The 24769-nt window shown below is 36.7% G+C and overlaps 1 protein-coding gene, 1 long non-coding RNA gene and 1 pseudogene across 4 annotated transcripts in view; 2 read left to right on the forward strand and 1 right to left on the reverse strand.

Annotated features, from left to right (window-relative positions):
* The window catches only part of LOC100378970 (uncharacterized), a 51139-nt gene that overhangs the window by 9375 nt on the left and 16995 nt on the right, over positions 1-24769 (reverse strand). For all 3 annotated transcript variants that reach the window (XM_085495778.1, XM_085495775.1, XM_085495780.1), the window contains exons 2-6: positions 24418-24531; positions 14179-14289; positions 5826-5900; positions 1994-2155; positions 1415-1504 (exon numbers count right to left, since the gene is read on the reverse strand). In XM_085495778.1, coding sequence (XP_085351904.1) covers positions 1415-1504; positions 1994-2155; positions 5826-5900; positions 14179-14289; positions 24418-24520 — 541 coding nt within the window. In that variant the 5' untranslated portion in view covers positions 24521-24531. The remainder of the gene's footprint in view (positions 1-1414; positions 1505-1993; positions 2156-5825; positions 5901-14178; positions 14290-24417; positions 24532-24769) is intronic.
* On the forward strand, positions 3667-5330 carry LOC144354865 (uncharacterized; annotated as a pseudogene).
* On the forward strand, positions 22740-23587 carry LOC146749026 (uncharacterized). Its single transcript, XR_014931466.1, has 2 exons — positions 22740-22965; positions 23462-23587. It is a non-coding gene; the product is annotated as an uncharacterized LOC146749026 (long non-coding RNA).

Below are 24769 nucleotides of genomic sequence, written 5' to 3' on the forward strand. Positions count from 1 at the left end.
TGTTATATATATGTATTCAAAATGGCTGATTTTGAATGCTGTTCCAGAGCAATATCTCTCAATATGAACAAGTACTTGTTTGACCATCAGATACAAATGTCAATCATTTTAATGTTAAACAATCATCGTAATCATATTCCTGACATGGTTATATTCCAGCTATATTACTATAAACAAAACTATATATCTTAAATTTGATAACTAACGAGGACTGTGCCATGCATGGCTTGTTTAATAAAGAAAAGTATATCAATTTGCATCTCCAGACCCTAAACCTTTTTAAGACAGCCAAAATGCAAAAAAGATGCTTCTTTTCACACAATACCTTTTTTCTGATTATGGTTCATTTTTGACAAGAGCCATTTTTCTATGGCTTAAACAATGATTTCAATCTTCTTATTCATAACTATCATGTTGCAAGCTCTGCTTTGTGTACAAATCAACTCAAATATTTAGTTGGTGTCCAGCGGAGAGAGAAGTCAACAGTACTGTTGTCTACATCTTCAAACGCTGCAATCATTGTTTTTGTGCTTTTTTAAATTGGTATTTTAAATGCTCTATCTTTCTGTTCTAATAGCTGAAACAAATTTTCCTGTCAAAATGTGGATGCAATGTTTTGCTTTTTATGTATTTTTTATGTATTGCTTTTGATTTGATAACTTTGGACTAAACAGATTTTCTTTTGGTTTCTGATCTTGATCAAAAAGTTTGGCACCCAATTCATAGGAGTGCTTATATTGATTTTCTGACATCTTGTTTTCTGTAAAGATTTTATTGGTAGGTTTGCAAATGTGTGCAAAAACTCCTCCGCCAGTTGATTTTGAAACCCAGTCTAGTATTCCCATGGGATTTGGGAGATACATTACCAACAATATTATTACAAGATGATTTGCTTCATTGAACAGAGAACAATGCATATTTCCTCTGAGATCAGTGACCTTTGATGCGTGTCATCAGTCAAGTAGAAACAGTCAAAATATTTTATCAGACTCTCAATTTTTGCATGATATTTTCATACAGGACATCTGTCGTTCATACTCAGGGAATACTTTATACTAATGAATAAGGTGACCAAGTTTGATAAAGTTTGGAATCGAATTAGTAAAAGTTATTGTGCACACAATAACAATTATTAATGACGATGACAATGCCAACGCCGGACAAAAATGTTTCCCTCAATATACTTTTCCCTTCCACCTTTGATGATACGGGCAAGGTAAAAATTGCAATGGTGTTGGGTTCATACCAAGTTTGATTGAAATCTGCCTGTGCACTGCTAGAACACTTAACCACCTGCCTACCTGGGGACATTTCTCACGCCACTAGCTCATAGTAATTTCTGATGTAGGCTAATAATATGCATTACTATACAGTAGATTTATAATTAAAATATACAATTATTACTAATGCATACCTTTGACATTGTTCTGTTCACATACTTCATTTTCACGACTGGCAATCATAACAGAGGGACTTGCAGGTAATGATGCATTATCCTGAAAATCTATGAATTGTTGGCATAATTGATCATTATAAAACAAGTCATTAAGAATGTCACAGCCTCCGCTCTTTTAATAAAGTACTTGTATGACAAATAACTAGTCCAAAAATTACTTTTATTGAGGTGCAACACAGTTGTCTGTGTACCAAGTTTGGTGTCAATTGAAAAGAAATGTACTGGTACATATGGATACCAAATGCAAACAAATTGTGAGGTGACCTGGATGCCATCAGCATGCCTGGTACAAAACTGCAGGTAAAGTAACAAGTAACATGTATGTATGTATGTATAAAACTACATATTCATGGGGGCAGCGCACCAGAAATGAGCATGAAAGTATTTTAATAGAGAAACCAAACTGTATTGAATACTTTTAAATAATAACAAGTGGTGATTTCTAAGTATAATTAATTCAATTTGCATATACCAAGATCACTTTATCAAAACAAGTGAATTTAATGTTAAAGATGTTTATTAGTAAATACAGCATACCATGTTCTTCAGCAGCTGGTATTTCTGAAAGTAGTGAGAGTTCATCCAAATCCAATATTCTTGTTGTAGTTTTGCCTTCTAGTAAAGATGAGTTTCTATGTAGCACAGTAGACTTCATCAGTGGTTTTCTCATTGGTAATATACTGCGGAATGGTAACTGTGCTGTATAATAAATAATCACAGTAATAATACTAAAACATAACTAACAAAAATGCAGAAAATTGTAAAGCACTACAAATACTTGATATATGGCTGAGAATATATTACGAGTGAAAGACAGACTGACAAACACACTAAGGTCAAATTATATGTCCTAGTTTTCGAACTGCATCTGAATAGGGACTGAACATTAATGGTGGATATATAAACAGGTTTTTTTTTCACTCTATATGCATCTAACTATTAAAATATGATAATAGGATCGTTGTAGTGCTTCTTTCATCACACACGCATTTATGTTCAAAGTTATATGTTCTGTACCGTAAACTTATGTATACGCCACAGCTATTCTCGTGCAATGAATTTATAAGTCATTTTATTTATTTTTTTCTTGGTTTGTTTCAATATGGATGTATGAACTTTTCCACTTTATATCCTGCAATAAAGATTTAAAAATAAACATAGCTTAACTCTGGTAACCTTGCCCTTTGTTATATAATATTATTTCCTTTATCATAGTTTGTTTCAATAGGAATATGCATTGTCATAATTAATTTTGAATACAAACAAGTTTTGGGGTTGAAACAACAGTGGGGAATCAGTCTACCAAATGTCCTTGATAGATGTAAATATCTTACAAAAACATTGGTGCCTAATTTGTTTATTTAAGGAAAATAATTTTCAGCTTTTTCAAAGTAATTCAGATATTTTAGTATAAAAACCAATGCCTCATCTCAGAAAAAAGTGCTGCATTTAGACATGCAAGATAACAGAAATCTTAGCTGGTTTTTGCCCCAGTGTTTTGTACGGGTATCTTTCAAAAATTAATGATTTACTGAGACAAATATGAACTACCTTATTATATTCATTGCGTGACTGTTGCATTATTTAAAAAGTAAAAAAAAAAACGCCCTCTTGGAATAACTATCATGTTGCAAGCTCTGTTTTGTATGCAAATCGACTGAATAGTTAGTTGGTGTCCAGTGGAGAGAGAGGTCAACAATACTGTTGCCTCCTCAGAATCCCCATCTTTATACACTGCAATCTTTGTTTTTGATATTCGTTTTTAAATTACTGATAGTTATACTACCCCTACGAGTAGATTAACGGGAAATAGCGGCTCTGGTAAAAGTCCGAGTAGTATAACAAAGTTATACTGCGAATTTGACGAGATTTGCACTGTTTATTTTAAATCCTGTGGTCATGGCGGATGTTTACAGCGCTATTGTGTAAATCGCAATTCTAAACTAGGTGTAGTCAACCGCAATTATCAGACGTGCTCATTGGCTATAACAGATGTGTTGAAAAGCTCTAGCCAATCGGCATTTACTCAGCAAAGTTTGTTTGGTTTAACAATAGAATACACCAACAGTGGACTTTATTGTATTACCATAACCAACACTGATTGGACCACATAGAATTGCATAAAAAACATTCGATCACATGAAATTGGTGCTCATTTGTGAGAACAGTGCAGCGCGTTGTTGGGTGAACTCCGGAGATCCGCCAGAATCATGTCCGCACAAGAATTTGCTGCTCCGGAAATTGACTGGGATTTGGAAAACTGGTTGTCCCAAATTGATGTGGACGATGCCGATGACTTTAAACTGAGCGATATTCAGAAAGAATTCCGTTTTTTGCCTCCAGTTGACAGCAAACAAGTCACCAAATACCAGCAGTCACGCATACCCAAGACAACTCGCAGCGTCAAAACATGGAATGAGTGGAAAGAGCAACTAATGTTAAAGTTGAGTATGATGAATCTGATGAAGAAGTGTATCATTTGGTTCCGTCTCTGGATGAAAATTTAGTCCCGAAGGAATTTGATTTCTGGCTATGTAAATTTGCCATTCAAAGTCGTTAACAACAGTATCCGCCAGACTCATTAAGACAAATGTTCTGTGCCATTTACCGCTATCTGCGCGATGATTGTAACCGCCCTGACCTAAATTTTATGGACAAGGGCAACCACGACTTCTTAGGTTTCAGAAATACACTGGATGGTGTCATGAAGACAATCTCTCACTCTGGTATTGGTATCCGGAAAAAACAAGCCGAGCCATTTGTGCTAAATGATGAAGAAAAGCTATGGGCACACGTGTTTGGTACAAATACCGCATTAGGCATGAGTTATGCAACCTACTTTTACATGTGTAAAATATTTGGACTGCGTGCCGCTGATGAACATTCAACACTAACGGTGGACCAACTCACCATGCACAGCGACGATATGGGGGAGTACATGGTATTCCAGGGAAAACCGCGGAAAACTGACCAGGGAGGATTCTATCGCAAACCAGGGCAAAAATTTAAGAGTATTAAACACTACGCGCAACCAGAAAACTCGCGCTGTGTTGTAAACTTGTTTCGGACATATCTGTCATATATTCCAAACAGCGGGCCATTCTATGGAAGACCACTGAAGTCAAAGAATGGCGAAATAAAGTTCTCTGCACAAAATCTTGGTGTTCATACATTGCAAGGATACAGTAAGCAGATGACTGATCTCGCTGGGGTAAAAGGTTATCATACTGGGCATTCAGGAAAGGTGCGTATTAGAATTTGCACTTTAGTAATGCAATGTTCGATTTCCCCACTGACAAGAAATAGTCATAACTTTATGTCAAAAATAATCACTACTTGTTAACTCCATTTTTTCATGCAAACTGTTTGTTGGAATACCATTTAAATATTATATTAACTGGCACGATATGTCAGATTTATTTCACACGATAAAGATTTAATGCAAATGGCTTTGGCGTGTTTTAAAAAAGCTAAACGATTGAACGTACTATAACAATATATTGATATTTTAAATTGCTATAAGGTGGACTGTTACAAGCTATTGTACTTTCATATTAATACATTGTATTTTATTTTAATTAAACATGTTACACAGGCAACCACGCTGTTCCGTCAAAATTTTGACGAGCAGCTAATAGCAGAAAGAACGGGTCACTCCAGTCTAGCAATTAGAAGCTACGAGCAGACGAAAGCGGTGTCGGACGCATTGCAGCCACCCAAACCGATGAGGACAAATCTAATACCACTGTCATAACCGATTCTTCCCAAGTGTCCGTGAATTTTGTAAGAGGAAATATGAAACTTGAAATACGTTTTTAAAATGTATCGTATAATCGTCATTGCGTATTTAAATAATTAAATGAAAATTCCACCTTGTTCTTTGTTTTCATTCAGTGGCCACCTGTTATGTTAATCAGCTTTCCACTCCTGTTGTGCTCATGAATATTTAAATTAACCCATTCATTATTAACAGTCTCGGCTTGTTAATCCATTGATAAAACAGTACCTTTAACAGGAATGCATAATTAATTAGGTTGAAACTGTCCGCTAATGAAAGTAAGAAACATAGTTAGAACAATGGGGACGAGACAAAAAGTAGTATAACTATTATGAAAGCTCTATAATTCTGTTCTAATGATTTTCAAAATTTATATACTTAAAATGTATTGTCGAATGAACACTTTGTTTCGGGCAAAATCAAACATTTTTGCTTTTGCTCATGGGACTTTGACTCAAAAAATACCTGTTATTTTGGCTGCATGAAGGCAACACTAAACAATGGCTGATTATATGAAGTCCCATTTAATCGGCAGCTACAAACATTTATAGAGTAAAATGGGAGTGAATATGAATGGGAGTCACAAATTACCTGGTATCAGTGGTTGATCCCTTGGAACTTCAATGTCAGAGTAGTCATCATCATCACTTTCTTCACTGGATGTTTCTGTCAATCAATATTAATTAAAATACTGATTTAATATTAATTAAAATACTGTCATTGTCAATGACACGTCCCCGTTCCGTTCATATTTGAGTGACATATACAAACAAATGCACATATCTATTTGTGACATGATGTACCATGTGTGTGTGAAGTTTGAACTTGATCAATCCAGACATGTCTCGAATACGGATCAAGAACTGAATTCTTTAAAACAAAATGGCCACCAGTCGGCCATTTTGAACTTGATCTGGGAAAAAAAAATGACGTGCATCAAGGTCCTATTATGTTTAATGTATGTACCAAATTTGAACACAACCGTCCATGCATAACTGAGATCCGGGTCCGGAATGGTGAAAATGTGCGATTTTGATGCATTTTTGGCCTTTTTGGCTGCTATTCGGCTATCGTTAATCGGATCATGAAAAAAATGCATGTGCATATGTCCCATATAATGTGTGATGTATGAGTGAAGTCAGGGGTTTTAAAAATAGTGTTTCGATTAAGTACAAGGCAGTATACAGAATGAAGTATATGCTATTGATACATAACACCATAACTGCCTTATTTATTGCAACATATTACAGCACTCATACATATTGCTACATTGTGACAGTACCTCAGTACAATCAACACTTTCAGTACAATCAGCATGTTCGATGAATGCGGCTGGAGTATTTAATCTCTTCCATGTCCAGTCTCTACCTGTAAATCTGTGGTGAACGGCGTTGAAAAGCGTGAACACACACACATTTTTTGCCGATACTTCTTGAAGTCTCTCCTGCATCTCACGATAAGTGATTGACAGCCTATCCACTTTAAAAGGTTCAAGGAATTTTAAATCTCCATGCAGTAATTTGGTGGGTCTCCCCCTATTCAAGACTGATGATTTTGTCAAACTTGTTCGTACGTATCTCAGCCATACTTTTCGGACCCCGGCTGCGGTTATTGAAAACTTACGCCATACTGCAGGGAAGACTGCTCTCGGTACCTCGCCGGTACTCATACTACCACCACTCTCCACGATTTCCTTTATGATTATTTGAGATAAATCATCGCTGAGTGACGTTCCTGGTAGGGTCTGTTGTGACAATTATAACCAATATTACATCAGAATCTGAAACACTGACACGAACGGCGGGCACGATTTGTCTTTCTTGTCCACGTAGTTTGTAGTAAAGACGCCAAGTAAACGAAGTGTTACAATGTGATCACATTTTGGTTAAAATTATAAAGAGTGCAACCTGATTTGTCTCAATGTTTGACTGTCGAATAATAATACATTCATGCAACTAACTACCAAATCGGAACACTATTTTTAAAAACCTTGTAATCAGTCCATGCATGTTCGAGATACAGGTGATCACGGACGCACGAACGCACACAGGGCAAACCATAAGTCCCCGTTTTCGAACTACGTCCGAACGGGGACTAACTAGCAGTCTACCACCTGATATAATACAAAACTAGCAGTCTATCCCCTGATATAATACAAAACTAGCAGCCTATCCCCTGATATAATACAAAACTAGCAGCCTATCACCTGATAAAGTACAAAACTAGCAGTCTATCACCTGATATAATACTAAACTAGCAGCCTATCACCTGATATAATACAAAACTAGCAGTCTATCACCTGATATAATACAAAACTAGCAGCCTATCACCTGATATAGTACAAAAGTAACAGCCTATCATCTGATATAGTACAAAACTAGCAGTCTATCACCTGATATAATACAAAACTAGCAGCCTATCACCTGATAAAGTACAAAACTAGCAGTCTATCACCTGATATAGTACAAAACTAGCAGCCTATCACCCGATATAGTACAAAACTAGCAGTCTATCACCTGATATAATACAAAACTAGCAGCCTATCACCTGATATAGTACAAAACTAGCAGTCTATCACCTGATATAATACAAAACTAGCAGCCTATCACCTGATAAAGTACAAAACTAGCAGTCTATCACCTGATATAGAACAAAACTAGCAGTCTATCACCTGATATAGTACAAAACTAGCAGTCTATCCCCTGATATAATACAAAACTAGCAGTCTATCACCTGATAAAGTACAAAACTAGCAGTCTATCACCTGATAAAGTACAAAACTAGCAGCCTATCACCTGATATAATACAAAACTAGCAGCCTATCACCTGATAAAGTACAAAACTAGCATTCTATCACCTGATATAATACAAAACTAGCAGCCTGTCACCCGATATAGTACAAAACTAGCAGTCTATCACCCGAGATAGTACAAAACAAGTCATTGTCAATGACACGTCCCGTTCCGTTCATATTTGAGTGACATATACATTCAAAGCAGATCATGACCGAAATGCACCTGCATATGTACAACACATTGTGCTAAATCTGAACAAAATCCATCCATGCATGACTGAGATCCGGTTCTGGAATTGTGAAAATACGTGATTTTGATGCATTTTCGGCCTTAAAATGGCCATCATTTCGCTATTGTTAAGCAGATCATGAAACAAAGGCACATATCTATTTGTGACATGATGTACCATGTGTGTGTGAAGTTTGAACTTGATCAATCCAGACATGTCTTGGATACGGATCCAGAACTGAATTCTTTAACAAAATGGCCGCCAGTCGGCCATTTCGAACTTGATCCGAAAAAAAAAAAGACGTGCATCAAGGTCCTATTATGTTTAATGTATGTACCAAATTTGAACAAAATCCATCCATGCATAACTGAGATACGGGTCCGGAATGGTGAAAATGTGCGATTTCAATGCATTTTCGGCCTTAAAGCGGCCGCCATTTGGCTATCGTTAATGAGATCATGAAACAAATGCACATATCTATTTGTGACATGATGTACCATGTGTGTGTGAAGTTTGAACTCGATCAATCCAAGCATGTCTCGGATACGGATCCAGAACTGAATTCTTTAAAACAAAATGGCCGCCAGTCGGCCATTTCGAACTTGATCCGGAAAAAAAAATGACGTGCATCAAGGTCCTATTATGTTTAATGTATGTACCAAATTTGAATGAAATCCGTCCATGCATAACTGAGATCCGGGTCCGGAATGGTGAAAATGTGCAATTTCAATGCATTTTCGGCCTTAAAGCGGCCCCCATTTGGCTATCGTTAATGAGATCATGAAACAAATGCACATACATATTTGTGACATGATGTACCTTGTGTGTGTGAAGTTTGAACTTGATCAATCCAGACATGTCTCGGATACGGATCCAGAACTGAATTCTTTAAAACAAAATGGCCGCCAGTCGGCCATTTCGAACTTGATCCGAAAAAAAAAATGACGTGCATCAAGGTCCTATTATGTTTAATGTATGTACCAAATTTGAATGAAATCCGTCCATGCATAACTGAGATCCGGGTCCGGAATGGTGAAAATGTGCGATTTCAATGCATTTTCGGCCTTAAAGCGGCCCCCATTTGGCTATCGTTAATGAGATCATGAAACAAATGCACATACATATTTGTGACATGATGTACCATGTGTGTGTGAAGTTTGAACTCGATCAATCCAAGCATGTCTCAGATACGGATCCAGAACTGAATTCTTTAAAACAAAATGGCCGCCAGTCGGCCATTTCGAACTTGATCCAAAAAAAAAAATGACGTGCATCAAGGTCCTATTATGTTTAATGTATGTACCAAATTTGAATGAAATCCGTCCATGCATAACTGAGATCCGGGTCCGGAATGGTGAAAATGTGCAATTTCAATGCATTTTCGGCCTTAAAGCGGCCCCCATTTGGCTATCGTTAATGAGATCATGAAACAAATGCACATACATATTTGTGACATGATGTACCTTGTGTGTGTGAAGTTTGAACTTGATCAATCCAGACATGTCTCGGATACGGATCCAGAACTGAATTCTTTAAAACAAAATGGCCGCCAGTCGGCTATTTCAAACTTGATCCGAAAAAAAAAATGACGTGCATCAAGGTCCTATTATGTTTAATGTATGTACCAAATTTGAATGAAATCCGTCCATGCATAACTGAGATCCGGGTCCGGAATGGTGAAAATGTGCGATTTCAATGCATTTTCGGCCTTAAAGCGGCTGCCATTTGGCTATCGTTAATGAGATCATGAAACAAATGCACATACATATTTGTGACATGATGTACCTTGTGTGTGTGAAGTTTGAACTCGATCAATCCAAGCATGTCTCAGATACGGATCCAGAACTGAATTCTTTAAAACAAAATGGCCGCCAGTCGGCCATTTCGAACCCGATCCAAAAAAAAAAATGACGTGCATCAAGGTCCTATTATGTTTAATGTATGTACCAAATTTGAACAAAATCCGTCCATGCATAACTGAGATCCGGGTCCGGAATGGTGAAAATGTGCGATTTTGATGCATTTTCGGCCTTAAAATGGCCGCTATTCGGCTATCGTTAATCAGATCATGAAAAAAATGCATGTGCATATGTCCCATATAATGTGTGATGTATGAGTGAAGTTTGAACTTAATCGGTCCATGCATGTTCGAGATACAGGTGATCACGGACGCACGCACACAGGGCAAAACATAAGTCCCCGTTTTCGGACTGCGTCCGAACGGGGACTAACTAGCAGTCTATCAACTGATATACATGTAGTACAAAACTAGCAGTCTATCACCTGATATAGTACAAAACTAGCAGCCTATCACCTGATATAGTACAAAACTAGCAGCCTATTACCTGATATAGTACAAAACTAGCAGTCTATCACCAGATATAGTACAAAACTAGCAGCCTATCACCTGATATAGTACAAAACTAGCAGCCTATCACCTGATATAATACAAAACAAGTCATTGAAATGACACAGTCCCCGTTAAATTTTTGAAAGTTCTCTTTGTGCTCGTCATATTAAAGCATAGGGGATGTTGCGAGCGTGTCCTTGAAACTTCCAAGTGGCGTATACAACAGATTGTTTATTTACATCAAAACGCGTGTTCCATGTAGTAGTAATATGGCCAAAAACAAAAACAGCCGTTATTTGGCCATCTTTGATCTGATTATGAAACACACTGATATGTATGATGTATGTGCCAAATACGAATGAAAATGGTACATAAATTAGTAAATATAGGAGTAAGGCCAAAAAGTCAGATGGCTGTCAATCGGCCATCCTTGACCAGATTTTGAAACAAATTATCATGGACATGCATCTTAACATGTATAAAGTACATGTATGTGCCAAATTTGAATGAAAACTGACAGAGCACGTTCAAGATACCACATAAAAAAATCAAAGAAAGCTTAGAAAGAACTCCCGTGTGCTGAGAGTATTGGAGACACATTAAAAATTAATTCAAAATGGAAACGCAGAAAACTAATTATGCAAATAAGGTAACTAATATTAACAGATTTAAGTGTAAAACTAATAAGGTCTGCACAATGTACCAAGTTTCATTGAAATGTGATTAGAACCAAAAAAATATTAATTATTATGCTAATTAGAGAATTAATATGAACAGATTTTAACCCAAAATTAATCAGGCTGTCTATTGTCCTAGAGCATTTATGTACCTAGTTTTATTCAAATGTGATGATCAATACTTGAGATATAGTATTAATTAATTATGTTAATTAAGTGATTAATAAGCATAAATATTTACCAAAAACTAATATGGTGTATAGTCCTAGGTTCATTGAAATGTGATGGGTACTCTTTAAAAGTTTCATTGAAATCCAATGAGTGGTTTTTAGACATCAGTGCAACAGCCATAGAACAGCAACAAATTAACTAATAATGCAAATTAGGTGATTAATATGCACAAATATTTACCCCAAAACTAATTAGGTCTCTGCACAGTCCTCAAGTAACTATGTACCAAGTTTCATTGAAACGTGATCATTACTACCGGTACTCGAAATATCAAAAGCTGAAAATTAATTAATTATGCAAATTAGGTAATTAATATGTACTGATATTACCCTAAAAACTATCAGGTCTGTGCAGTGCCATATGACATCTATGTACCAAGTTTTATTGAAATGTTATGATTAGTACTTGAGATATCAGTGGAAAAGCCGAAAATTGATTAATCATTATGTAAACTAGGTAATTAATAATATTAACAGATTTTTACCCGAACTAATCAAATCTGCGCATTAGTTCAGAGCATCCATGTGCCAAGTTTCATTGAAATTCAATGAGTGGTTCTTCAAAAATCAGTGGAACAGTCATAGAATAGCTTAAAATCAGTTAATTATCATGCAAATTAGGTAATTAATATTCATAGATATTTACCCAAATCTAATCAAATCTGTGTATTGGTTCAGAGCATCCATGTGCCAAGTTTCATCAAAATCCAATGAGTGGTTCTTCAAATATCAGTGGAACAGTCATGTAACAGCTTTAAATCAGTTAATTATCATTCAAATTAGGTAATTAATATTCATAGATTTTTACCCAAAACTAATCAAATCTGCGCACTAGTTCAGAGCATCCATGTGCCAAGTTTCATCAAAATCCAATGAGTGGTTCTTCAGATATTAGTGGAACAGTCTTGGAACAGCTAAAAATCAGCTAATTATCATGCAAATTAGGTAATTAATATTCATAGATTTTTACCCAAACCTAATCAACTCTGCGCATTATCCCAGAGCATATATGTACCAAGTTTCACCAAAATTTGATTAGTGGTTCTTGAGATAACGGTGGAACAAAAAAAGTGACATACATACATACATACATACATACAGACATACAGACATACATACAGACATACAGACAGGGTAACTGCAAAGACTCCCTTTTTGTGCTTCGCACACGGGAGTCAACAAAACAAGATGCCTGCCAGTCGACCATCTTTGAACCAATTGCGAAATAAATGGTCATGGACATGTATCCTAACATGTATAATCTATGTACCAAGTTTGAATGACAACTGACAAAGCATGTCCAAAATACAACGTTTTCAAAAAACAAGATGGCTGCCAGTCGGCCATTTTGAATCGAATCGCTAAACCACTGCATGTGCATATGTCCCACATAAGGTACTAGGCACGTGCAAAGAATGAACGGAATTGGTCCACAGGATTCCGAAATATGACTCTGGACAGACTGACAGACGGACGGTCACATGGACGGACGGACAGACTCAGGAACTCACGGACGGTCGGGGACATGTATCCTAACATGTATGATCTATGCACTAAATTTGAATGAAAACTCACAAAGCATGTCCAAAATACAACATTTTCAAAAAACAAGAGGGCTGCCAGTCGGCCATCTTTGATCCAATTGTGAAATAAATCGTCATGGACATGTATCCTAACATGTATAATCTATGCACCAAGTTTGAATGAAAACTGACAAAGCATGTCCAAAATACGACATTTTCAAAAAACAAGATGGCTGCCAGTCGGCCATCTTTGATCCAATTGTGAAATAAATCGTCATGGACATGTATCCTAACATGTATAATCTATGTACCAAGTTTGAATGAAAACTGACAAAGCATGTCCAAAATACAACATTTTCAAAAAGCAAGATGACTGCCATTTGAATCGAATCGCTAAACCACTGCATGTGTATATGTCCCACATAAAGTACTAGGCACAAAAATAATCATCAAAATTAAGTAATTGAAGATATCACTTTGAAATTAACAAGGTCCACATGTAATACCTATATATGTAATATAAAAGCAATTGGACTTGCGGTTTTCAACAAGAAGTTGAAAATATCACTTTTTACCAAAAATGACAAAAATATTCACCAAAATTAGAGAATTGAAGATATCATCATGAAATGAACAAATCTAAGAGAGGTCTACCCAAGGTACATATACACCAAGTATCAAAGCATTCAGGCTTGTAGTTTTCAAGAAGAAGTCGAAAAAGTAAAACATTGACATGGGCGACGGACAATCACTCATATGATAAGCTCCGCTCGACAAAGTCGACAGCGGAGCTAAAAATTTCAAATAGACAAATAGAATTTTAAGATTTTGACATCAAATGAACAAATCTGAGAAAAAACCATCCAAGGTACTTGCATATCAAATTTGAAAACATTCTGACTTGCGATTTTGAAGAAGAAGTTGAAATTGTGAAGTTGATGAGACAGACGACGAGGGACAATCATTAATATGAACAGCTTTGCTTTGTTGACTTTGTCAACAGCGGAGCTAAATAAAACATGACAAGTATTGCCAATAAACACATGTAAAAATGGTGTCCTATGTATTCAAATATGACAACTATGTGGTCAAATCAGTGACACAATCTATTATAATCATTTTACAAGATTAGGTACTTACCAGCACTGATAACTGGTGACATGACATCGCAAACAGTGAATGAGTTCTTTGCTTTAGGGAAATGCTCTTCATGTCTTATTTTTTTTTTTTTTCTTGATAAAACTGTTGTGGCTGTTGAAACAATATATATATAGAAGGAAGCTTAGAAAGGAACTCCCAAGTGCTATTAATTTTGGCGGTACATGGTGAACAAATACCGGTAGGACATATTTAAGGTGGCATTGCAGGGAAACAATTATTTTGAGGTGAAATTTCACTTTTTTTTTACTTTTTATATAGCAGAAAACGTCCTTGTTCTTGAGTGAAAATTTTAAAATTCTATTGCGAGTAGAACACCTAATAAACTAGGTTTAAATTATTAAAAACAAACATATGTGCAATTGTCTTACTTTAAGTGTTTAATTTGCATAAATCTTGCTTTATTAATGTTGATTGATTTTTGGCGCTTAACAGTATTATGCAAATCATGTTTCGGGAAGACCAGTTTCGTTTCCTGTGTACTTCATTTCACAAACGCCATTTGTACACAATACATCAGCTATTTTACATTTCAAGATTTATTTATTATACACAACAATGCCACGCGGAGTGAAAAAGAGAAGAGATCCGAAAAAAGAAAGATGGACACTATGTCAGAGAAAAAAAAAGTTATTGAAGGAATCGAACCATGGTTCCTATCATAACCAAAGAGAAGACGCAATTTTTGATGCATACTATACCGAAAGTGACAGCTCCATGACTCCCAGTCCGACTCAGAGTATGAAACAGACCCGGGATCATAGATCGGTACAACAGAGGAAACAGATATGCCAATTTCTGCCTCGGCGAAAAAAGTGGGCCATAATGATAATAGAAGAACAAGTCCTGAAAAAAATCAACCTTATGTTCCTGAACGAAAACCGTGACCTGTGTCCTCTGAGGGGAAAGACACTTTGACCCAGCATGAATAGACACGACAAGGCGACTGTTTGAATGGCGACTGTCGTCGAGCTGTGGAGATGAATTCTTCAAAACAAAATGAAAAACATTTCGAGATCAACAGAAAGAAAATTCTGGGAATGAGAGCAACTGGCAAAGTAAGACATGCGCTCATTAAATTGTCAAGTTTTGTTGGACTTCCGCCACTAATTTCCCCAGGCAATTTCTGCTCACCCATACAAAAGCCAAGCCATATCGTCATTTTGGCTTTAAATAGCGTGGAGACGACTGAACAAGAATTTCTGTTAGCCGTTATTATTAATAAATATTGTGTATAAATGTAATATGCGTGAAATGCTTTGCATTTCCCATCAAACGCCTGTCAGAGGAGCAACAATAAAACATTTTCCCCAGAAATTACGGAGACAATAATATTATGATGCACAATAGACCTATTAACATTACTTTATTTTTATTAGGACATCTGGGAGTCGGATTTTACCCCGGGCACTGTTTTGCCAACTCCGCAAAACAAAACAAAAACGCTCACCAAAATAGATTTGCGCAGATTTCATTATTTTTTTGAAAAACATTGTTGTTCCGATTGTGATACTCAATCTTTTCTTGGTGTTTTGGCAGTGTCCAAAAGGTAGGCAGAGCAATATTCATGGTTTCGCGTAAATTTAAACAAATGGCAATTATCTCAGCTTCATTTTCAACTTCAATCAGGTCTTTCAAAACTATTTAGCTCCCAGACTATTTTGTCATTTCCTTTGAAATATTCAGGAACAATTGTTCCGGTCTGGTACCTTCAAAGTGCATCATGTGGATTCATTGTTTCAAGAAGGAAAAAGTAACTGCATTGACATTTTAAAAGTGTGAAATTTTAAAAAAGCATTGTGGAAAAACTATTCAGTGGAAATACTACAAACTGTTGTTCTATAATCCCAGTGAACATACATTTTAAACAAGTCAAACTGCCATTCGATGTACCTATGTTCGTCTCCAGAGGGATCAGCTTTTGAATGGGTCTATTTGTCATCCCATTTGCAGTTAGGACATCAGCTGATCGTACTATACCATCATTGCCATAGTTGAGTTTGGTTACCCTGGCCAACTTCCAGTGTTGACGTTTCTCCACATCATGATGTATGAGTACCACATCTCCTACCTGTATTGTATTGGATTTCATCCCTGAGGATGAGTGTCTCTCTCTCAGTGCAGTTAAGTACTCATTAGACCATCTCTTCCAAAAGTGCATCATTATTTCAGATACACGATCATATTGTTTGTTGACATTGTATGAGGGGTCAACATACTCGGTGGCGACATTATTGTCCGATAATGAGGTTAATGCTCGTCCATTTAACAGATGTGACTGAGTCAATGGAATATCATCTTTGTTGTCCGAGGAAATGTAAGTTAAGGGTCTGTCATTCAACACAGATTCTATCTGAGTTAAAATTGTGACAAGTTCGTCGTCATTCACATAAGAATTCCCAAGGACTTTCCAGATAGTTGTCTTAGTTAGTCCAATAAGGCGTTCCCAAAATCCGCCATACCAAGGCGCACACTTTGGAATAAATTGCCAGGTCACACGTTTTTCTGCCAGGTAGTTGTTCACTTCAGGTGAATCCATAAGCGTTTTGATTTGGTCCCCGGCAGCTATGTAGATTGTGGCACTGTCCGAAATCATAAGACTTGGTAAGGAACGTCTAGCCGAAAAAAACACTTGAATGCATTCAAAAACGACTTTGTAGTCAGGTTTGGCACAAGTTCCAAATGTACTGCCTGTGTTGCGGCACAGGTAAACAGGTAAATGTACACTTTGGTATCTCTATTGTACTCCAGTCACTTCAAATGGGTTAGACTTTTGTATGTGATATCCAGGAAGTGGAGCAGCAATTGGGTCAGCATATGGTTTCCCCACGACACGGCGACAAATGACAATTTTTTTTCCTAGACCCATATGCATACAAGTTGTTTCATAATCAGAGGTCAATGGACTCTGTTTGTCTGATCTAGTTAATGGTTTGTTTACATTGTTAATGGATGTATCGGGTAGTGGTATTTGTTTCAAAGTCAGGTATGTTGTTGTTAACTGCTCCATCAATGTCAGAAATAGGTAGAAGTGTGTTTTCAGTATTTGTAACATTAGAATGCATGTTGTATTTGATTTGTGGCCAATCTGCAGTATTTGCCAGAAACTCAGGACCATTCCACCACTTTCTGCTGGACTTCAGCTCTTTTGTTGATATTCCTCTAGTCAGTAGGTCAGCCGGGTTCTGCTTTGTAGGCAGGTATCTGTAACTCTGGTTAAACTCATTTATCTCCTTGGTTCTGTTTCGAATGAAAACAGGTTGTGGTTTGTCACTTGCGATCCATGACAGAGCTATTTGACTGTCACTCCATAATGTACACGAATCAATGTTCAGTTTTGGTTTCAAATGATTGTAAACAAATTTGCATAGTCTTGTACCAATCAAGCATGCTAAAAGTTCAAGTCGAGGCAAGGTGATCTCTGTGGTTGGTAATACACGGTTCTTAGAAGCAACTATACCAGTGTCTCCAGTTTCCATACATCTGATATATATCACAGCTCCATATGCAGATTTGCTGGCATCGGCAAATAAGTGTAGTTGATAGGTTTGCTTGTTTACATCCATGGAGTTTCCACCAAAATAACTTCTATTTATAGTAATGTCAGTCAGGTGAGCAATACCTTTGCACTTAGTAAGGTAAGTATGATCATTCAATTTTAGATCGCCAAATAGATTCAATAAACAATTTTGCCTGAATGTGAACTGGTGACAGCAAACCAATGGGGTCATAAATGCTGGCTGTGGCACTTACAACATATCTCTTCGAAAGTAATTGATTCACAGGTGGCATATCTACGTGTTTATATGAAAACACATCAGTCTCTGTATTCCATCTCATACCAAGTATTCCCAATTCTACATCTTCAGAATGTTTGTTTTAGCTGGTGGCAATCACTGCTAGTGTGTTGTCATTGGATGACCAACTTCTCAAATTGAAACCACCTGACGTCATCATTTCATTTGCATGTGTATAGTAATCAATAGCCTCATTGGTGTTGTTAACACCCGAAATGACATCGTCAACATAAATATTGTTTTGTAAATTCCTGGCAATGGCCGAAGTGTTGTAAGTATCCAAATGAGCTCTTACAACAGCATTAAAAATTAAGGGGCAGTAACAGGAACCACAGCTGTCTAGAACAGGTCCGGTAGGTTGGCGAAATTGTGAAGTTGAAAGATGAACGCGTGTGTCATTTGCGTGTGTAGTGGTTAATCCATTTGCCGAATGTTCATTGCCCTTTGCTTGCGTTGTGTTTCTGTCGCTGGTTGGAGTGCTCACACACATATTTGAGCTGGTTTGACATGCTGGGCGATCATTGAAATGAAGCGAAGAATGGTGTTTCCGTCTGCAACGTTTACAACTAAATTTCGAAGTGCAGTTGCTTACCAAGTGATTTGCAAGGCAGGTATAGCATAATTTGTTCCTCTTCACTATGTCAAGTCACTTTTTTTGGATTAGTGATTGTTGTGCAATCGCTGGGGTTATGTAAACCTTTGCAAAATAAGCATTGTCTCACTGCATGTCGTTGTTTACGATACCCGGAAGTAGGCGCATGAAAAGCGGTTATTGAGAGTCGTGACATTTGACCCCCAAAAGTCTGACCTTCATTGTTGATATCTGTCAGGCCCGCTTGTAAAGCATGTATTTCGGCAGTAATAGCTTTTCTCAGGTCGACAATATTCCAGGCTTTGTTGCCGTGGATTTTAGCAATTTGTGTGCAAATGTTATTAGGCAACTTACGTAGTATCATGGGAACTAGTAGCTCGCCGTACATGGATTCATCTTTCCCCAGTGCTTGCAGTCTGCGGATATGGGACTTTAGCGTGTAATTGAAGCGTAGTTAACTCATAACATCGTCCGTTGGCGACTGCAGCTGCCAAAGAGCTTCCATGTGAGCGGAAATAATCATATGTTTTTGTCCGTAACGTTCGCTGAGAATTGCGAGGTCTTGGGCGTAATTCACTTCTGTGAGCGGTAAACTTGAAATTAAGAGTAGGGCTTCTCCTCGTAATACCCCCTTGAGATATGCAAATCGAGACATAAGTCCTTGTCGACGGCTTGCAGTTTGGTGCGCCGTTCGTTGATAAGTTCATTTAGATCGGCTATCTCGTTGAAAGCTAACACCTTGTCGTGGTTGTCAAATCAGAGAGTGGGGTTTCCAATCTATTAGTGTTCCTTGTAACCAAACCACGTTGTACCTTTCTTGCCGAGCAAAGCGAAGCTACATTTTCGGTTTTGGTTGTAGATTGTGATTGGGCTGAAGTGTTTGAAACAGACGTCATTTTACAATACTATAAGGGGTGTACCGTACGCAATAGATGTCACAAAATCTGCTATATATCCTGGTCTTCTCGGCACCAAAATGTGGGGGCAATTTGTTGCGGTTATGGAAATATAACGAATTATATTATACCAGTATATTGATGGTGTTAATCCATTGATTTGATTGGTCCAAACACAAAATTTGCATATGCAATCCATGGTATATTGGCTGATAATGCACGACTAAACCAAGTGTCCCTGGAACATGAATTGACTACAGGTTTAATACGGAAATACATAAAACCGGTATTATTTGATTTTTAGGGAAATATAGTGGTTGAATTTTGGAAGAATATTGAAAAAAATACTGAATTAAAAACATCTGAAAAGTTATATAACTATAATATTGCTTTTTGTTAATCGTGGGATCCAAGTTGTGAGTGTCGGTCGTTGGGTGATTGTCGTTCGCCACACAAACCTAAACCACCGTCCCTCACCACCGTGAGGTGCCTACACGAACACCAGAACGCTATGTTCTCAGTGTTGTTACTTTGAGATGGATTGCGAACTTCCAACAAAGAAAACATGATCTTTAAGTACAAGATATAATTGAGGGATTTAATGACATAAAAATGCAAAAAACTATGAGTCACAGGCAAAAATGTATGCCACCAATAACAACCGGTGTCCAGTAGCGGCAGCTGACAAAATTGCAGTGCACCCGGGTAATTGCCATCTGTTTCAATAAACACGGAACAATGCAGGATTCGACGACGATATATGGTATTGTAATTCTCCACTATGGGTAAATAAATTACAGGAGAATATGAAGGTAATTTCGAAAGCTACAGATTTGTGCCGAGTGTACACCAACCACTGTATTAGAGCGACGGCGTGCAAAGTCTTTCGGCGGGAGTTGAGACAAGGCATATCATGTACGTGTCACAAAAACGATGCGAAAATCCGATCTTACACCATCAAACTTACCCCAGAACAACGACAAAACTTGTCAGTCATACTGTCACAAAACTTTGGTTATACCAAAGGTATCCAGGTCAGATGTTGGAACTGAGGTCGCTGTGCCGGTTATACCAAAGGTATCCAGGTAAGATGTTGGAACTGAGGTCGCTGTGCCGGTCGCCGTACATGATACACCGCGTCCCGCCGCGTCTCAAATTTCGGTCGAACCAAGTACCGCTGAACGTCAAATATCCACAGTTACAAAAGTAGTATGATGAGTCACAAAATCGGTTTATTTCACAACTGTACTTTCAATGGGCAAATTACAGTCAAAATTGTACAAAAACCGAAAAATCCGTTGTTTAAATGATACACGATAAACTGTACACGACCCAGTATTTCAAATCGCGTTGTGCGTCAGTAAAAGGTCATCCTTTGTTATGCTAATTTGTGTGTTTACGCTGCTCTATTCAATGTGGATATGTTTCTTTTTCATGTGGAATAAAAATTAATTTGTATTCAATTTGAACCGTGTTGCGCATGTAATTTTTGTATGCATTCAGCGTACAACTACATACTATTCTTATAAATATTCATGTTCAAGGGCCATAATCATGATCTTTTAGTAAATGAAAGTAAACTCTTTTTTTACTAGTTCTATCGAATTGTCAATATACTGGTATAATATTGCGGCTCGTGCATATATGTCGTGAATTGTGCAATATCTCGTGGTATACCCGCCTTCGGCGGGGGTTATTGCTTAAATATAGTATGCAAAATTATCTGCTACACAACTAGCACCAATCACCACAGAAGAACGACTTAATAAAAACTCAGAATGTATTCACTAACGGAAAACCGGCTGGCAATCCGGAGACTTACAACTCGATATCAACGATATAACACAAATTGTAAGAATGCCCTTGATATACATCGATAAACTCTTGATCGTGTAAGAAAATTAGTGGGAAAGCTTCTAATTGGATGAATATAAAAATTGAAACAAAAGAACACACTGCGGTGGTTTCTACCACGTTCGCATTCATGTCGTCGTCTCACTATTTTGCAACAATGTACAAGTCAGAATACAGCATTATTGAACTTGTATAAAACAAAATGAATAAAGCGATTAACAAATATTGCATGTTTCAATTACAATGCTTCACAGATAAATGATTCAGAAATTACTCCGACAAAGATCTATGTAGTGAGTCTCATTGAAATATGATGATTAGTACTTGAGATATCAGGCAAAAAGCGGAAAATTTACCAATTATGCTAATAAGGTAATTGATATGCACAAATATTTACCCAAAAACTAATCAGGGGTCTGCACAGTCCTTAAGTAACTATGTACCAAGTTTCATTGATATGTGATGATTACTACTTGAAATATCAAAAGCTGAAAATTAATTAATTATGCAAATTAGGTAATTAATATGTACTGATATTACACTAAAAACTATCAGGTCTGTGCAGAGTCCTATGACATTTATGTACCAAGTTTTATTGAAATGTGATGATTACTACTTAAAATATCAAAAGCTGAAAATTAATTAATTATGCAAATTAGGTAATTAATATGTACTGATATTACACTAAAAACTATCAGGTCTGTGCAGAGTCCTATGACATCTATTTACCAAGTTTTATTGAAATGTGATGATTACTACTAAAAATATCAAAAGCTGAAAATTAATTAATTATGCAAATTAGGTAATTAATAGGTACGGATATTACCCTAAAAACTATCAGGTATGTGCAGTGTCCTATGATATCTATGTACCAAGTTTTATTGAAATGTGATGATTAGTACTTGAGATAATAGTGGGAAAGCCAAAAATTGATTAAATCATTATGCAAATTAGATAATTAATATTGCACAGATTTTTTCGCCAGTACTAATTAAATCAGCGCATTAGTTCAGAGTATCTATGTGCTAAGTTTCATTAAAATTCAATGAGTGGTTCTTTAGATATCAGTGGAAGAGTCATGGAACAGCTAAAAATCAGCTAATTATCATGCAAATTAGGTAATTAATATGCATGGATTTTTACCAAAACCTGATCAAATCTGAGCATTGGCCCAGAGCATCTATGCACCAAGTTTCATCAAAAATCAATGTATGGTTCTTGAGATATCAGTGGAAGAGACACACACACACACACAGACACACACACACACACAGACACACACACAATCTGATTAAAATCTGATGTAGTGTACGGGTTTTAATTATTTCGCCTATAAACTTATTTTAATTTTAATTTTTATTACTTTTGTTATTAATGCCCTTTTATTTTATTATTTTACTTTGATTTTGATTTTGTGATTTTTTTTAATTCCGCCCTACCTACATCTGACCCGATGCCTATGTAACGAGATTTCAACGAGACCCACTATCGACGATTTTAGTCAACGAATCACAGACCTCCTTCTATAGCGCACATGATGACGTCACCGGGTGGAGTCGGGTGGCAAACACACTCAAATAAAATGGCGGATTATACCGACGTTAGCAACCGAGAATAACACGGTTTTTCGGTAAGTTTATCATTGTCAAATGCAACGAAAGTCATTTTTATGTTAATATTGTGGCTCGAATGGTTCGACTTTAGATCGTTATTTTGCATAGTTATTCTGGGAGTGACGATTTTGTTTCCATCGTTTCGACCGAACACGAGTGTCTTTTTCCAGTCGTCTGCCCTGGAGACGGGTGATGTTTTGTTGACGATCGGTTCAAAACAGTCTACGGTATTGAAGTCGTAGCTGTAAATATTCATCAAATTGTATCAACATTTTGTACATTATACAATAACTCTTTATTAAGGTAATTGAGCTGATTTGGACTGGAATAAAATATTTTTTTATTGGAACACATCGCAATTGATCAGGAAATATTTTTTTGCTCCAATTTTTTGCGTCGATGCCGTGGGTCGGTGACCGTTATACAATTTAAAATCAGTTTGCATTGTTTACTATAGCTGTTTACAGTGTTCTAATCATTATGATTTACTTATTTTTTTTGCTTCCATTCTAGATAATTATGCTCAGTGATGTAAAATTGAAGCGATGACTGAATGAACCAACCTTGGCTGGCGAAGATGTATCTGGAAGTGCACACATTTGTTGGAAGTGAAAAAAATATTCAATGTAATGACAAAAATTGTAAAATGCTGTGAAATTTCTTTTGCAAATAAAAATATACTGGCAATTTTCTATTAATGGTTCATTCAAGTGGGCACAATATAATGTACAGAAAGATTGCCGTAGAGTGTCGCTACACTGAAAAGTAAGCAACCGACAGCCTGTATAAAAGGGGGACTGTGATTGGCTGTTACTTACGCGCGATTTGAGCGGGACTTACATAGGCGTCGGATCAGATGTAGGTAGGGCGGAATTAAAAAAAAAAAAAAAAAAATCAAAATCAAAGTAAAATAATAAAATAAAAGGGCATTAATAACAAAAGTAATAAAAATAAAATTAAAATAAGTTTATAGCCAAAATAATTAAAGCCCGTACACTACATCAGATTTTAATCAGATTGACACACACACAGACACACTAACTGCAAAGACTACCTTTTTGTACTTTGCACACGGGAGTCAAAAATAGCTAGCCTGAACTAAATCAGTCAAAGCATGTTTGAAAAATGGTTAAAGACGCATGGATGTGCAACCAGTATACACCATATCACAATTCTGAATCACAGTGCATTATGGGATAGTTTTACTGAATCAAACACAACTCTGGAAATCACAAAACACATCGGCTCATGCAACCTGACAACAATCCCACAATGCATTATAATTTAGAATTGGTCTATACAAAACAAATGGATGTGAATCAGTAACTCACCATGCAAAACATTCATGCTCAGATTGAATAAAACCGTTCAAATTGTCACCAGTTGGCCATCAAAATGAACTCTACCTGCCTCTCAACAGGAACATACATTTTGTAGACAAGTAAGATTAAAAGTTAATGTCTACTAACCTGTCATTTTCTGGTTAGTGAACATAATATTATCCTCAGATATAGGCAACAAAGACGGTTTTTTTGAACCATGTCTGGTAGGTTGTTGACCTGCAGGAGCCATTTTAACAAGATCTGTAAACAAAATAATAGAACATGAGAGAAACCTTTCTGGTAATTAAAGCCATTTGTGAAGTAAGATGGGCAGACTGGAAGGGTGGCTATTCATATTCAGGGAGCTAACTGTCTGTCTACTAAAATAAAATAACAAAATAAACAAACCGCCTCTGTGTCTACTACCCAAAAAAACCGCCCAAACACTCCAACTCCCCTTCCAACAAAATTTTCCCGCCCTCCCCTTGCCACTACAATG

The sequence above is a fragment of the Saccoglossus kowalevskii genome, chromosome 2 (assembly GCF_978046115.1).
Source record: "Saccoglossus kowalevskii chromosome 2, keSacKowa6.1, whole genome shotgun sequence".
Lineage (NCBI taxonomy): Eukaryota > Metazoa > Hemichordata > Enteropneusta > Harrimaniidae > Saccoglossus > Saccoglossus kowalevskii.